Here is a 14,779-nt window from a genome sequence, read left to right as displayed (position 1 = left end):
ATAGATTTGTCTTGAAAAAGTACTTTGATGTTACTACAAAGTTGTTAGACTGCACGCCTAGAACTCGTATGTTCGTTGAACTAAAACTTCTAGGCAGTATGTCAAGCGTAGCCCCAACAAGACACACATTGTATAGGTACCATTTGCAGCACATTTTGAACACAGGCCGTCTTAGCTCAGCTGGTAGAGCGCGTGGCTTTTAACCACGTGGTCGTGGGTTCGATTCCCACAGACGGCGGCACACATATATTTTGTCGCCCTACGCACGAGCGCCTACCTACCATCTGCGTCCTCTCTGAAAAATGTCGTTTTGGAAAAGTAGATATGGATCAAGGCAAGCATCAGTCTTTCCCCGTTGCCTCTATGGATAAACCCAGACTCCGTCGTCTTCGATATTCCTGCGATTCGTGCACTAGCTCTTCTATTGGTGCAGTACGCGTCCTGTCGCCAGTGGACTAATAAACTGCTGCTCGAATCTGTTGGACCGCTCGAATCCAAACCCTGCATGCACCTCGGCGTCAAGTCGATCCATCAAACTCAAACCTGCTGAATTGGTTCAGCCGTTCAGCACGTACCATCTGACGCCGCAGACATCGTCCATTTCTGTCGACTCTATTCCGCAGGGAGAAGAAACGAACGGACGGCGAGGACGAGGGAAAGAATTCACGAGCCCTGTTAATGGGCCGCCCAAACTCAAAACACTGAGATTCTCTCCCCGCCCCGTGATCCTGGGCTCCTGCCATCTCGTATATGGCCCATAAGGCTCAAACGGCAGGGAAGGTCCGGGGTACTCGATCGAGTCCAGCAACTAGTTCCATTAGTAGCACCTCGGCTGCGCAGCCCGTTAGAGTGGCTCGAGGGAGAAGCCAGACGGCAGCCCGCTAGGTATACCACAAGGGTGTCCCGTGCTTGTTAGGGGAACGGTTCGTGAAAGCAGCTTGCTGCTTGGGCCGATATCAACAAAAAAAACGCTTGCTGCTTGGGCCTTCGCTGTTGCCTCGCTGCATCACTGCTGAGGCCTAGCAACCCCAACCAATGTCCTCACAAAAAAGCAACCCAAACCAAAAGCAAACCAAGAATCCCTTAGTTGGACTGTTTAGCGCAAAAACAGGTTTCGTTCTTCGATAAAAACGATAATTAAACTGTCGCCAAAACAAGTTTGCCGTTTCCAGACCGATGATTAAACCATTAGAGGTAAAACATGACACGTATGCACATTCCTTGTCAAGCGACGGGGAAGTTTGGGATTTATATTGCACCCCTAAATAATTAGCATGAACTTTGGTAATAAAATAAAATAAAAAACGAGATTCTTTTTTCCCTGTAGAAATATCCTTGGTGTACAAGGGCGGTGAAGATCGAAACGGTCCGAGAAACGCGTGGCATGTCAAGGCGAAGGGAGGCAGGAGACCTTGAACCGGGGGAGCCGGCGACATGACATGACGAGACGTACTAGTACGTGCAGCAACCGCCACGTACGTAGGCTGGGTCTACCGGTCTAGGAATCGCAGGCGACCAAAGTTTGCTTTGTCCCCGCATCCGCATCGACAAGTCCCGTCGGCCGCTGCCTTCGCCGGCTTGTCTCCGGCGGCGGTCCGTGGTCTGGGTCGACACGATCCGCTGGCCCGCCCGGGCCCGGCAGATCGACCGACCGCGCGTGCTGACAGGGCCGTAATGCGCTGCTGCCGTGTGCCCCAGATTACGATCGCCGCGAGATACTGCTGCTGCTGCAAGCGTCGGCCAGGTGGGTATAGGCGTATAGGTATCTTAGGTAAGGCTAGGAAAAGACAGCATCTTTTTGTTCGTACACAGGGCGTACCTGTATACCATTCGCCGGTCCTTGTTCCCTTTTACCGGATTTACTTCTTCGGATTTCCCTTTCTCCGTTCTCTTGAAAATGGACTAGCTACAGTCATGCGGTATACCGTATACGTGAATTATGTGCACTTTCTAGTTCTCTTATTTCAGCTGAAGTCTAGAGCATCGAGGGTAGAATTTAGTGAGCCCCATTCATTGATAAGTCACATCGTAAGTTTGTATCTTACTCCCACCGTTTCATAATTCTTGTGTCAAATTTGTCCAAAAAATGGATGTATGTATTACTTAAAAATATCTAAATACATGTAATATTTCGACAAGAATTATGAAACGGAGGGAGTACTTCTTTATCTCCACAATCTGTTTGTTACAGACCTGACCACGAAGAACAATCAAAGGACTAATTTTACCTAGACTTGACAATTTCAGAAGTGCACAGATTTCAAGAGGTCCATAGTTTTCACGATATTCACTGAAGCAAGATGGAACCTTAGACCGCATAATCAGGCATTTGCTATTGTCTAGATTTTCGTAAGAAATTATAAGCTTTTCAAAATTCTGGCAAATTCAGTGTAATTCTTCGTAAACTCATATAATACTAACCCAAACGAGAAAACTTCTCCAATTCACATAATTATAAATTGCTGTTTTTTGCATATTTGTTTTCAGATTTTTTTTTGCCGAAGGAGACGGGGTGGTAAGTTATGCCGTGAGTTGCAAATCACTAAACCCGGCTCCTTTCGATAGACAAGCTATGCTAGGATGTTCCCTTGTTAGAAATTTAGAAACCAGTCTTTTGTTTCTCTTTCATTTTACTGTTTAGCAAAAGAGATTCTTCCGGGTTTTTTTAATTTACTTTCCGAAATTTACTCCTTCGATCGATAATAAATGTCTTTGATTTAATATAACTTTATTATAAATATAATAAATGAATCAGTGACACTCATCCTGCACCGGAGGTAGCATTTTCTGGAACAGCTTTTTTTTTAGACTACACTTCATGAGTACGATGGGCTATGCGTACATGGGCCTTCTGAAGATAGGAGCACATGAGTAAGCTACTGGGCCTAATATCTTATCAAGTCCAAATTGGAACGAATTTAAAACGAGGGGAGGAATTGAGGAACTATATCGGCCACGTCACCTGTTTTGAGCAAAAAGATTATTTTACACACGGCAGAGGGGCTTGCCTCCCGTGAGAGGGGCAGGAATTCACCCGTCGCCAGAGGATCCCAGCCGTCCGTCAGATGCCCCATCCACCGTCCCATCGCATCCCATCATCATGGCTCCACCCCTGCCCCGGCGCGCGCTCCGATCAAATCCCTCACAGGCAGGACTAGCCAGCCGCGCGTACCACAGGTCCCTCACGGCTCAGGCCTACTACGCGCCTACCTACGGTTTAAAATTCGGCCCGGATTCTGATCGCAAAAACTCGCAGCATCCTCCCCTCTGTTTCCTTCCGTTTCCTCGCATCTCGCCATTACTCGAACTGAACCGCCCAAGATCTCCATCTTCTCTCTTCCTCGTTTTGATGCTCCAGGACTGCGGTCAAATCTGAAAAAAAATCTTCACTCCGCTCAACGAGGCAGAGAGAGAACCCAGCTGGAATCCTGCCTCCACGATGATGGCCCATGCTGCTGCTGCTGCCGGCCTCGAGTGAAAACTGGAGCCACTGTATCACTGCTACAGTCGAGGGAGCCCAGGAGAGAGAGATAAGAAGGAGAGAGAAAAAGGCCTCACTGGCTATACCTTAGGAGCGGGTACCATAAAGAAAAGATCCTTTTGGGAAAGCTGCCACGAGTCCAAAGAGAACAGGCGAGGGAAAGGCTCTCAATGGAGTAGGCGCCCCAACGCTGGACGAGGAGAGAATGGCAAGATTGACCGTTTTTGAAACGAAATGGTAGTCAGGCAGTGAAAAAAATGAAGAAGAGAGTGCAGTGAAAAAAGGTAAAACTGAATTAACTCAGGCAGCAGCCACATGGGCACTACACAGCTTTGCCAGCGGCTCAGGCACCGAGCAAGAGAGGCCCTCCTCCTGCTTTTGTTTAAGCCTGGCTGGCTGTATCAGGAACAGTAGCCGGCCTGCAGCTGCACGTGTTTTAAAATTGCTTTCTCCGCTGCCCTCTTTTGCCTGGTAGGAGGAGCAGCAGCAGTAGTATATTTTTCCTACACAGAAATTTAGAGGTGCGCACATGCTGCGTGCACAGTGCCCGATCACCGGCACACATGGCCATGGCCCATGGAGGAGCTCGGCTCCGGCCCGGCCTCCGATCTTATTTACACGCCTCACCTAGGTTCAAACGGCCGGCATCTACATCAATTGCCACAGTCACTTGCTTGTCGCTGAAAAGTTTTTTCAGCCCCAAAAGCTACCACCATTGTGCATGGATGCATGGTTGTCTTTTCATCAGATGGCACATGGCTGCTGAGCACCGTGATTAAGCTTCGCCTTTCCATTTTTAACTTTTACATCAAGACAAGAACATGTAGATTAAGCGGTGAAAAGAAAGTACCCCGGGGCATGCAGTAATCACAGTAGGCATTGATTTCGCACTGCAAGATGCAGGAGGCAACCACGAAGGAGACATGAACAGAGTTAATTTTCGTGGTGTTTTTTCATCTCTTGAGGGATCAAGTTTGCTTACAACAAGAAACAGGACTGAGAGTTTAGAGGAAAGGATTGCCAAAAACATTTGAGACAAAATTTACAGTGGACTGGGGTTCTAGACATCCATGCATCCTCTCCTAACAACAAAGAACAAAATCAGAGCTCACCAGGATAACAACATCTAGTACCAATTTGTTTCCTCTTCGATCTCTGGATCACTCCAACTAGTTTCCTCAGACTGTTTTTTTGTTCTCTTTTCTTTTGCAAAGGAAATGCTACCACCTAATTAGGGCTACTTGCATGCTACCGCTACGCCTAGCCTAGTCAAAACAAGGGGTTAATAAATCAACTAATTGCATTTGCTACCAGTGCCGAGATCTCTGCAACTCACGCTGCTGCTTCCGCCGGCGGCCGTCGTCTTCCGGCCAAGCGACGACCGGAGCCTCGCCGCGGCCTCCTTCCCCGCAGCCGAATCCTTCTTGTCCTTGAAGAACCCAAAGGAGGGGCGCGCGCAGACGGGCACGTTGAGCACCACGGGCGTGGAGTAGGACCTGTCCATGACGCGCGACCTGGAGCGGTGGACGCTGCCGGCGGGGGAGCTGGAACTGCGCTCAAGCCCGCCCTGGAACACGATCTTGCCGGAGGAGTTCATGCGCGGGGAGTCCACGGAGGCGACGGATGGCGGCGGCGGGGTGGTGGCCGGGCGGCGGCGCGCCGGGCTGTGGACGGCGCGGGGTGGCGCGGAGGAATGGGGCGGCGGCGGCGGGTGGCGGTGGGGGGTGGGTTGGGAGGAGCGGACGAGGCGGATTCGGGGCTTCGGGGTGACGTCGACGGAGTCGAGGGAATGGCGGGGGAAGTCGTCGTGGTCGTGGGCGGAGGAGGAAGACGAAGAGGAGAGGGAGAAGCGGGAGGAGGCGAGGGAGAGGGAAGCCTCGGAGTCAGAGCTGTCGCGGAGGAGCGGCGCCGCCGCAGAGGAGAGGTCAGACGCTCGCCCGCCGCTGTTTCGTTGGAGGAGGAGCAGCTTGAGGGACCTGGCTGCGGACGAATTGGAAGCTCTCGACGGGGTCGCCGGCACCGGAGACGGAGAAGGCTTGTGAGGCGGCGGCGGGGTCTGGACTTTCCGGAGCCGGAGCAGCTCCCTCCAGCGGCTGGAGCACGTGGGCGCCTTGGGGGAGAACACGTACGGGTCGAACGCCTCCGCCATGGACGAAGAAGAAGGCCGGAGCGGCGTCGTCTTCACCAGCTCAGGCGCCGTTGTCGTCGCCGCATGGATCTCAGCCGCCGGCTCCGCCGCCGCGGACGACTGCGGCCTAAGCGGGAGCAGCTTCCCGTCCGCGAACAGCTCGTCGGCGGGGAGCATGGTGGCCGACCCGCCAAGGCTGAACTCGAAGTCGATGAACTCCTTGGAGACCTGATCCGCCGCGGCCTTGCATTCCGACGGCTCCTTGGAGTCGCGGCCGAAGGAGAGGCGCGGGCCGAGCCAGCCGTAGGACACGGCGGCGGCGGGCGAGGAGGCGGGCATGGGCATGCTAGTGGCGACGGCGGATGCCATGGCGCGCGCGGCGGCGAGGCGCATCCAAGGTGGACGGAGACCAAGGGCGCGGCGGGCAGTACACGGGCTACTGTACTTGGGCTTTGGCTGTGGCGGCGGGTGGGAGGGAGGAAATGCGAGCGAGACAGGGACAGGGAGGGTAAAGGTGGTAATGGGCCGTGTATATATAACCTAGCACGGTTATTTTCCTGACACTCCGGGCCTACACCTTGTGCGAGCCAATCACCGGCCGACGCGTGGTATCATGCAGTGGGGAGATGAGGAGTTTTAATCCGTGGTTAATATTTTTGACAGGAGGTAGGTAACGGTACGAAACAAGTATACTACTACACCCGTACTGGTACAGTACAGAGTGTGCACACCAACAAAAGAAAACGCCGAGACAGCAGACACGCAGCATCTGCATGCAGCAGCGGCAGTGATAATAATGTACGATGGTTAGTACAGTATTAACAAGAAAACGTTGCATTTTGATCACGCCGCGACAAACCAGATCTGTTTACGCAAGTACTACGTGCTTGTTAGCAAAGCTGATCGCGAGCTACAGAACAAAGAGGGGTACAGTGATGCGTATCATGCGTGAATAACGCAAGCACGGCTCCTGTTACGGCAAAATCTTTTGCGTACTAGTTTTAAAAAAAAATCTTTTGCTTACTCGTATTAGCCACTGCCACTGCTGAATGATCTCCAGAGTAATTAATTATGAATTATTACCGGTCGAGCTTGTGCACGTTAAGCCAAATCTCTTGATACTGGCTTGGTACTTGGTATACCCTGCCGTGCAGACAGATGTCCGTGCAACCGCGAGTCCCATCACGTACGCCTGCATCCAGACGACAACAATCGTTTCTTTCAATCTTTCTCGTCTCCGCCATGATGATATGGACGTGGACGCCGATCGATCTAGAACGGTGCCGACACGGCGAGTAGATTGGCCGGTCCGTGATGGAATGGCCTCTGGTTCGGACTTCGGAGACGAGTAACGACGACGCTGCAAAGTACAAGGAAACCATACGGAGTAGTACTCCGTAGGACTCCATCTATCATGGGTGCCCCCGCCGGACGCCCGTTTCGGCGCCGCCCTCCTCCTGATGTTGAAAGGCTCTTTTTACTCTAGGGACGGGAGGGAGGGAACAATCTACACTTCACGTCACGGAAAGGCTAGCGGCTAGATTCTTGTAAACATTTTTTGTCCGTGCTTCATTTCCCTTTTTCTCGTCCGAGATTTCTTTGTGTTCATCCCGTACTACTTCGTGCTATCTGTTTTCGATGTGATTACGGTGTAAAACGGACGCATAGCAAAATTGTTACAGCGGCACGGTAACGGCTCTCTCTTTTAACTTGTTTTTTTTACAGCGGCTCTCTTTTTTACCTTATCTTGTTATCTCGGGCGGAAAGAATTTTTACCCGGTGGATCGATCCGCTCCCCCCCACATTGCTGCGATCCCCCACGTTGACCACGCCGGGACTCGAGGGCACGTGACGCCCCACCACCGAGCACCAACTCCACTCAAGGCCACACCACCCCGCGGGCCAGCCTTATCCTCTCTGCAGCGCGGAGCATCTGGGCCGTCCGTTCCATCCGACGGCTGCTGTGATCTTGGCGCCTCCGGGCACGTGAGACCGCCAGCTGCTGTTCCTTTCGACTGTCGCCACGTGGCCACCGGAGCTGAACGCCGACAGCGGCGGCGCGGGAAAGGCCGGAAAAATGATCGACTGGGTCTCTTTTCCCGTTTTGCACCCTGGAACTGTGAATAATCACGGCCGGGTATATTCGAGGAAAAGGGAGGGCGTACATGCAAAACGACCCAAATCCAGAAAGGGAGGGAAACGTTGGCGCCCAATCATTTGGGCCGCGGCGGAAAGACTAGGCTGCCCTTTGGCTTGTCGTTTCCGCGAGACCGGGGACTGTAGCGGTCAAAGCAGTCCCTGGCAGGGGCAGTACAGGAAATTGCAGCAGATTCCTGCATCGCGAGGTTACAGGTACAGCAAGGCGGAGTGAACCGGGGCCGTACGATAAGGACGGACGGACGGACGGGACCGGGACGGGAGAAGGGAAGCATGTTGGGGATGCGACGAGACATGCTCCCTTCCGTCCGTCGCCAGTGGACCGTATACGGACGTAGTAAAGTAAAGAAGTCCGTATTTTATCGTTAGCATCTTGGTTGCTACCTTGTCGGTTTGCGACATGGATATACGATGGATTAGCGTCGTCGAGTGCAACCTGCGTATAATTAAGAGGAACATCGGATATCTTAAAACAAAACAAAACACCAGTGCTGTTCCGCGTGCTGGTAACGGGTGTTTGCGAATTGCGATGCCATTTTTCTAGAGATTTTTTTTGTTTGGTTCTGGACATGGAAATGGAGTACTCCATGCTGTAGTCGCCGTTAACGAGGGATGGAATGGAAGTGAGCGGCCATTGCGTAGACGGTGGGTGAAAGGAAGTGCGAAGCAGCAGCGGCAGAACCATGGAGTAAATATAAACGTTTCCCTGTCGTGTCGGACGGAAGTGCATGCAGGCACCTGCGTCCCTGCGCTGGACCCGGGCCCCGCTGGTCAAATCTGGGGCCGGGGAACCCATTTCCACCCATCGGTTCATTCATCAGCCCATCCATCCATCGCCTGCCGCGGCAGGGAACACTGTTTGAATGAGACCTTGGGCGTGCGGCTGGGCTCGGTTCCTGTGGCCGGGTCCGCCGGCACCGGTTTCTGCTCGACAAATTAACACGGACACGGAGCAACAAGACAGCGGTGTATCTGCGCGGTAGGTATTTGTATGCGTTTTAGTTTTTCTAACGGAGGAAGAAAAATAATGTCACGAACATGCATGCCTTTTTGGAGTGCATGGATCGTGGTAAAATTCAGAAACGGCATTTTACGGCTCGCAAAACTTTTTTAAGAAACCCGTTCTAGTTCTACACGTACACTCACCCGCTCCGATGACCTGACCTTCTTATCATTACTCGCATGATAAAAAATCATGTGTATTTCCATCGTATCTTTGTCCTTAACACTCCTCGCAGCTGTATGATCGACCTGGCCTCAACCGGATCGGAGATTCCATCGGAGAGTACAGAGGCCTCGGTCAATGCAGGTACTAGTTACTACTCCGACCACCGTACCACGCATTCATTCATCTCACCATCCATTTAAACAGTGGCCTTCGTTCGATCCAGAACCAATAACTCCCGGATCTCATCTCTGGAAAAGGTACAAGAAAGGGGGAGTATCTTTTCTTTCTTTCTTCACTTGTCAGAGACCTCACAGTGGGCTAGCAGTAACGTTTTTCTAGACCACTAGGCGGTATCCACTCCCCTGCGCGGCACCAAAGCCATCCTGTCCTGAGTTCCTGACCATGTGAAAGGCTTTGTATTGCAATTCCTAGACAAACATTTCTAGGCTAGCCACTTAGCCAGCTACTACACCATTGATTGGTTTAACTCTTTGTTTGCAAGCCTTATACACATCTACCGATCGATCTCCCTTGATCACGGATCTGTGTACTAATCAAGCCCATGTTAACCACGAGTGGCTGCTGCGCGCTGGTCAAGCATTCTCCGTGTCGTCGTCATGTGATCTACCCTCCACTGGCATGTTCCTAGGCATTACTATACTCTTCTTATCAACCCGCTAATTAACTAAATGTTTTTTCTTCTGGGTCTTGTTGCTTTGTTGTTAGTTGCTGGTCTCGCTTTGCTTAAACAAAGCGCGCCATGTCGCGTGTAGGAGCTACCGCGGGAGATGGGCGCCCAGATGCCTTGCTTCCTTCCCTTCCCCCGTGGCGCAAACGCCAAGTTAAGCTGAAGACGAACATCAAACAGTGTTTTGGGTCTGGATTACTGATTATTTAATTACGGTTTTCTGCACGCACCATCCCTGATCTCCCTCTGCGCGCGTGATTGAATGGACAAAGTGAAAGGATCGCGGATCACTTGAGGCACGCTTTTTAAAAGAGAAGAGAATTGGCCGGTAGCGTCGATCCTAGCCTGTCTCTGCACAAAAACTCTTGGATCGCTCCTGGCCATATGTATACTTTATTTTGGAAGAGTAAAACAAAACAAGGTTCATCGATGACAGATCAGAATTTCAGAACACCGTAGAAACAAAACACAAGTTAAATCTCAGTGGACGTCCGAATTATTCCGGTTAAGCTCGCTCCGTTTTCAGTCAAATGGCTCTAGAAAGTACTGTCGGGATCGGAGGCGGCAGAGGCAGCAGCCAGCAGCAGCACATATATAACCGCTCCGTGAAAGAAAAGAAGGCGCCGTGCATGATTCTGTGGAAAATGAAGGAGCAGTGTTGCTTGCGCGCCGTATAGTCGTGAGGAATAAAAAGGAGCTGTCTTTCCCTACTAATCTTCTCGTTATTTCGGGCTGCTGCCACGTGGCTGTTGCCGAGTGTAGCACTTGACAAACCCATCTTTGGCCGAATGTAACAGTTGACAAACCCATCTTTCCTTTCTTTTCCAAAAACCCATGCAATTCAAAGCAATTACAGTATACACGCGGCAACATCACAAAGACCATTCACACATCATCACCCATGCAATTCAAAGATGTTCACAAGCATCTGCATCCACCATCACAATTACATCAAAAGTGTCCAAACATCAAAGATTTTCACAAGTGTCCAAACATCAAAGATTTTCACAAGTATCTACATCTATCATCACAAGTGTCAATGGCAACCTCTACATCCACCATTGACAGCATCCAGGATGCAAACCTATAAAATGAAGTGCAGAATAAGTTCAAAATAATGGCATACAAATTCAAACTAGTAACATGGAAACAAAAAGGACACTTGAATCAGAAATGCTGCCATAGGACCATATATGGGTCCTTAGGCTAAAATATGCATTTGGCTCAAAAATGTTGTCGTGGGAGCAAAAAAGATCTATTTTCCCGAAAAACACTACCTAGTGCAATTATTGCGAGGGAGACACAAAAGTTAAGTTTTCAACATAATGGGACGAAAACATGATCAATGTTAAGGCGAACTAACGGGGGTTGATCTCAACACTGCTATGAAGAACCAAGAGGGTTGTCGTGTGTGCTTGTGTGTGGAGATCTAGGCTAATTCGATCCAGCGTCTGCTGGATGCTTTACACAAAGGATTAGAGAGTTAGCACGACCCTAAATGGTTAGGAAGGGCAATAATATTAATAGTTACTGTAAGATTTAAAGGAACTCACAGGGATTGGCATAGGTGGAACGAAGCAGCAGCAAAAGCCTGCATATTGTTTTTGAGGATGCAAGGTTACGTAATGAACTCACTCCCGCGGCTATTATGCGCAAGAAAGTTACCGCTAATTGTTGTTGCCACTTAGCCTCGTGGGCCGCCAGCTGCGTCTCAAAGGCATGCTCTTGCGCCTTCAGCTGCGCCACGAGCTGAAGCCGGAAGGCATGCTTTTGCGCTGCCAGCTGCGGCTCAAAGGCATGCTTTAGCGAAGCCATGAAGGCACCCTCTTGATTTCTCTCGAATTCCGCTGGCCGGGCCTACAATATGTGATCACAATCTCATCATCGTTCCTATGCAATCACATAAAGACGGAGGAGGATGGATGAAAAAGAACTAACCTCCATTGCAATCCACGCAGGCTCTAGGCGAGGGCGTATAGCAGGGCTTGATCTCTTGCTTCCAACCCTGATCTGAGAAAGAGTGGGAGTGGATGCCGTATCACGGATGTCATCGTCAAGCCAGACCACTTCTGTATCAAGGTCATGCTCGCTCGGATCATAATCAGACCCATTCTTCTCCCTTACCATCGTTCTGTATGTAACAATGCGACTGCAAATGGACTCATTGCTGTACGCAGAGGCTTCAGCCTCATTACAAGGCACTGTAGCTTTGACCCTTGCCTTATGGGCCAAAGCCAATGCCATGAGCTCTGGGCACTCCTGACCACCATTGGTTAACAACTGCAACAAAAAGACAGTAAGATTATTAGAGGGGATCTCGCGCATAAAGAACTTGATGGGAAGAAACACATACCCATGCATTCACAAAATCATGAAGGTGGTACATAAAGGATAAGATAGTCTGCACGACCCTAAATGGCTAGGAAGGGCAATATAAACGAACTCACAGGACTCTGCGGAGTACTCTGAGAAGGGATTGGCAAAGCTGGAACGATAAAACCATGGGCTGCTGCAAAAGCCTGCATATTGTTTTTGAGGCAAGGTTACGTAATGAAATTACTCCCACGTCTATTATGCGCAAGAAAGTTACCGCTAGTTGTTGTTGCCAACTAGCCTCGTGGGCCGTCAACTGCGCCTCCAAGGTATGCTTTTGCGCCGCCAGCCGCGCTTCGAAATCATGCTTTTGCACAGCCAACAACTCATCGAAGGTATGCTTTAGCTCAGCCACGTAGACATCCTCTAGCCTCTCGAATTCCGCCCGCGATGCTCCAGCGGAGTGATCCCGTTCCTCGCCCTCCTCCTCCTCCTCACCCCCATCCATCTCCTCCTCAAAAGATGACTCAGAGGGGGGTTGCGAAGGATGCTTTTGCACCGCCAGCCGCACTTCAGAGTCATGCTTTTGCGCACCGAACAACTCCTTGTAGGTATGCTTTAGCGTAGCCATGAAGACATCATGTAGACTCTCGACTTTTGCCCGCGACGCTCCAGCGGAGTGAGCCCTTTCCTTGCCCTCCTCCTCCTCCTCACCCCCGTCCATCTCCTCCTCAAACAATGACTCAGAGGGGCGCGGCGAAGGAGCCCGACCACACCCTCTAACCCTGCCTCTTCTTGGTTTTGGAGGTCTTCCTCCCCAGCCCCTCCCACTTGTCAATCCGTCACCCCGTCTCCCTCGTCCCCGTATAGTTCTAGCAAAATTCTCTTGGCGCCACGGTCGCCCACCATGTTTTAATCACCTGCTATGAGAAAGAGTAAACCAATTAGTACGGATGATACAACTTGATGCAAATAAGTGAAACATATTAAAAAAGCAAGTGAGGAAAAGTAAAGCTATTAGCATATATACGGGCGATGAGAAAAGAATAAATCAATGATATAAATGCAACGATACAGTTAAATAAAAAAGCATGCTGAAATAATCTACACAATGACAAAGTTGATGCATACAACTAATAAGTGTCGGAATCATCTAGATCATAAGCCGGCTCGTCATTGGGATCATCAGGACAGTAAGCTTCATCATCACTATCACGCGAGTCCAAATAGTCATTCTGGTCACTGGGGTCGAGAAGATCGATATACCCTGCGTGGGACGGGGCTGGCTCGGAGTCAGGGCCAGTAGCAGGACGAGGTTGATGGCGACAGAGGACTCCTGCACGGACAAATGTAACCAAGAAAATAACAAATGGTGGCAGTATCAACTGAAGTAGAACACTAGAATCACACTAAATCAGCATTCGTACATAAGAAAGCTTAAGGGACTGGGAAGTTGTATCATTGTATTTTTGGCCTTGAAAAATACAAAAGCTAAGAACACTGAAGATACTATAGCAATTCATATGCTAGTTAGACTCCTAAATAATTTCATCCCAGGTACCCCCATAGGCCGTAGCACAACCAACACTAGAATGAAATCTTCACACTACTATCTATCAACCGCCAATAGTGCAACTTTTGTTGCATCTATAATGAGATAATGCCACAGATGGGTAAAAGCTAGGCTTCTAAAAACTACTAGCAGCCAAATACTTCAGTTCCATCTAAGTCATTATTCAGACATTGCACGAAAAAGCTCAACTCTAAGCTAGAAAACATTATCAAAGATAGACAAAAGATACTACGTATAACTGTAGGTAACAAAGGCATATCTCAGGACCCAGACTTAGTGATAGCATGTACATGTCTTGTAAAAAAAAGGAATTAAACAAAAGTGGAACCATACAGATGGTGATGGCCTAGCCCTGAATCTCAATTCCCTTCGGAACATCGTAATCCTAATAATTCCTATAAGCCTGGCATTGGCATATCTCGGCATCTATACTACACCCATCTTGGGCAAATCTACGAAATATTTACCTAGTCCAGCTTGGTCCATGAACAAAATAAGCTCGTACTGTTTGGTCCATCGTGTTTGGTCCATTGTTTAGTGATTCCGGTAGTAACTACGGGTAACACGGAGGACGTTCACAAGAAAATGTGGAAACACGAACGAAGACCGGCCGAATTTGGGCCGTTTGCTGATCACGGATTTGAAGAATACATCTAATTGCATCATGGAAAGTTGGCGCCGAATCGCTCTAGTGTTTCCAGGAGATTAGATCCACGACGGGAAAAGATCGATCTCACCGACCTCTGATCCCTCCTATGTACATAGTACCCCATATATGTCGCCAGATTGAGGCTCTTTGACGCTTGGTCTCGTGATCTCCCTGTCGGTTCAAATGTTCAATTCCCTCCCTCTCTTTTGCTAAAGGCACGCTATAATAGCTACCTTATTCTTTTATTTTCTTTCTTTGACTAGCTAGTACGTACGAACGGCTAACTAGCTAACTACTCTAGTATCACAAAGTGGCCTCATGAGAATATGATCTCTCTAGAGGAAATCTTGCCTTCTTTTGTCATCCTCTCCAGGAGTGCACGGGGGAAGAAGGAATTCGAATTACATCGTGCGAGAAAAAGGCAGGGGAATGAATACGGCAGCATGCATGCACTTCCTTATCTTTTGGGAAAAGAAAGAAAGAGCGTGCTGGCTTTATTGACCCCGACAGAAAAATATTTTAGGCTTGATTATATGGTCGGAGCTACGCGGGGTTGACATATATTCTGCGAGAGCGAAGGCGGCACTTTGTGGTTCCTTTGTAGTGTTATTAATTACTCTCT

The 14,779-nt window shown here is 49.7% G+C and overlaps 1 protein-coding gene and 1 non-coding gene across 2 annotated transcripts; one reads left to right on the top strand and one right to left on the bottom strand.

The window, feature by feature from the left end:
* Nucleotides 1-165: 165 nt before the first annotated feature.
* On the top strand, nucleotides 166-238 carry TRNAK-UUU. Its single transcript has one exon. It is a non-coding gene; the product is annotated as a tRNA-Lys (tRNA).
* Nucleotides 239-4,400: 4,162 nt separating this feature from the next.
* On the bottom strand, nucleotides 4,401-6,106 carry LOC100844580 (actin cytoskeleton-regulatory complex protein pan1). The gene has a single exon (XM_003570927.4). It carries the CDS (start codon nucleotides 6,000-6,002, stop codon nucleotides 4,776-4,778), a length of 1,227 nt encoding a protein of 408 aa, XP_003570975.2. The 5' UTR covers nucleotides 6,003-6,106; the 3' UTR covers nucleotides 4,401-4,775.
* Between the last annotated feature and the right edge of the window lie 8,673 nt (nucleotides 6,107-14,779).

The sequence above is a fragment of the Brachypodium distachyon genome, chromosome 3, assembly GCF_000005505.3.
Source record: "Brachypodium distachyon strain Bd21 chromosome 3, Brachypodium_distachyon_v3.0, whole genome shotgun sequence".
NCBI lineage: Eukaryota > Viridiplantae > Streptophyta > Magnoliopsida > Poales > Poaceae > Brachypodium > Brachypodium distachyon.
This window is presented reverse-complemented; position numbering and strand designations above follow the sequence as displayed.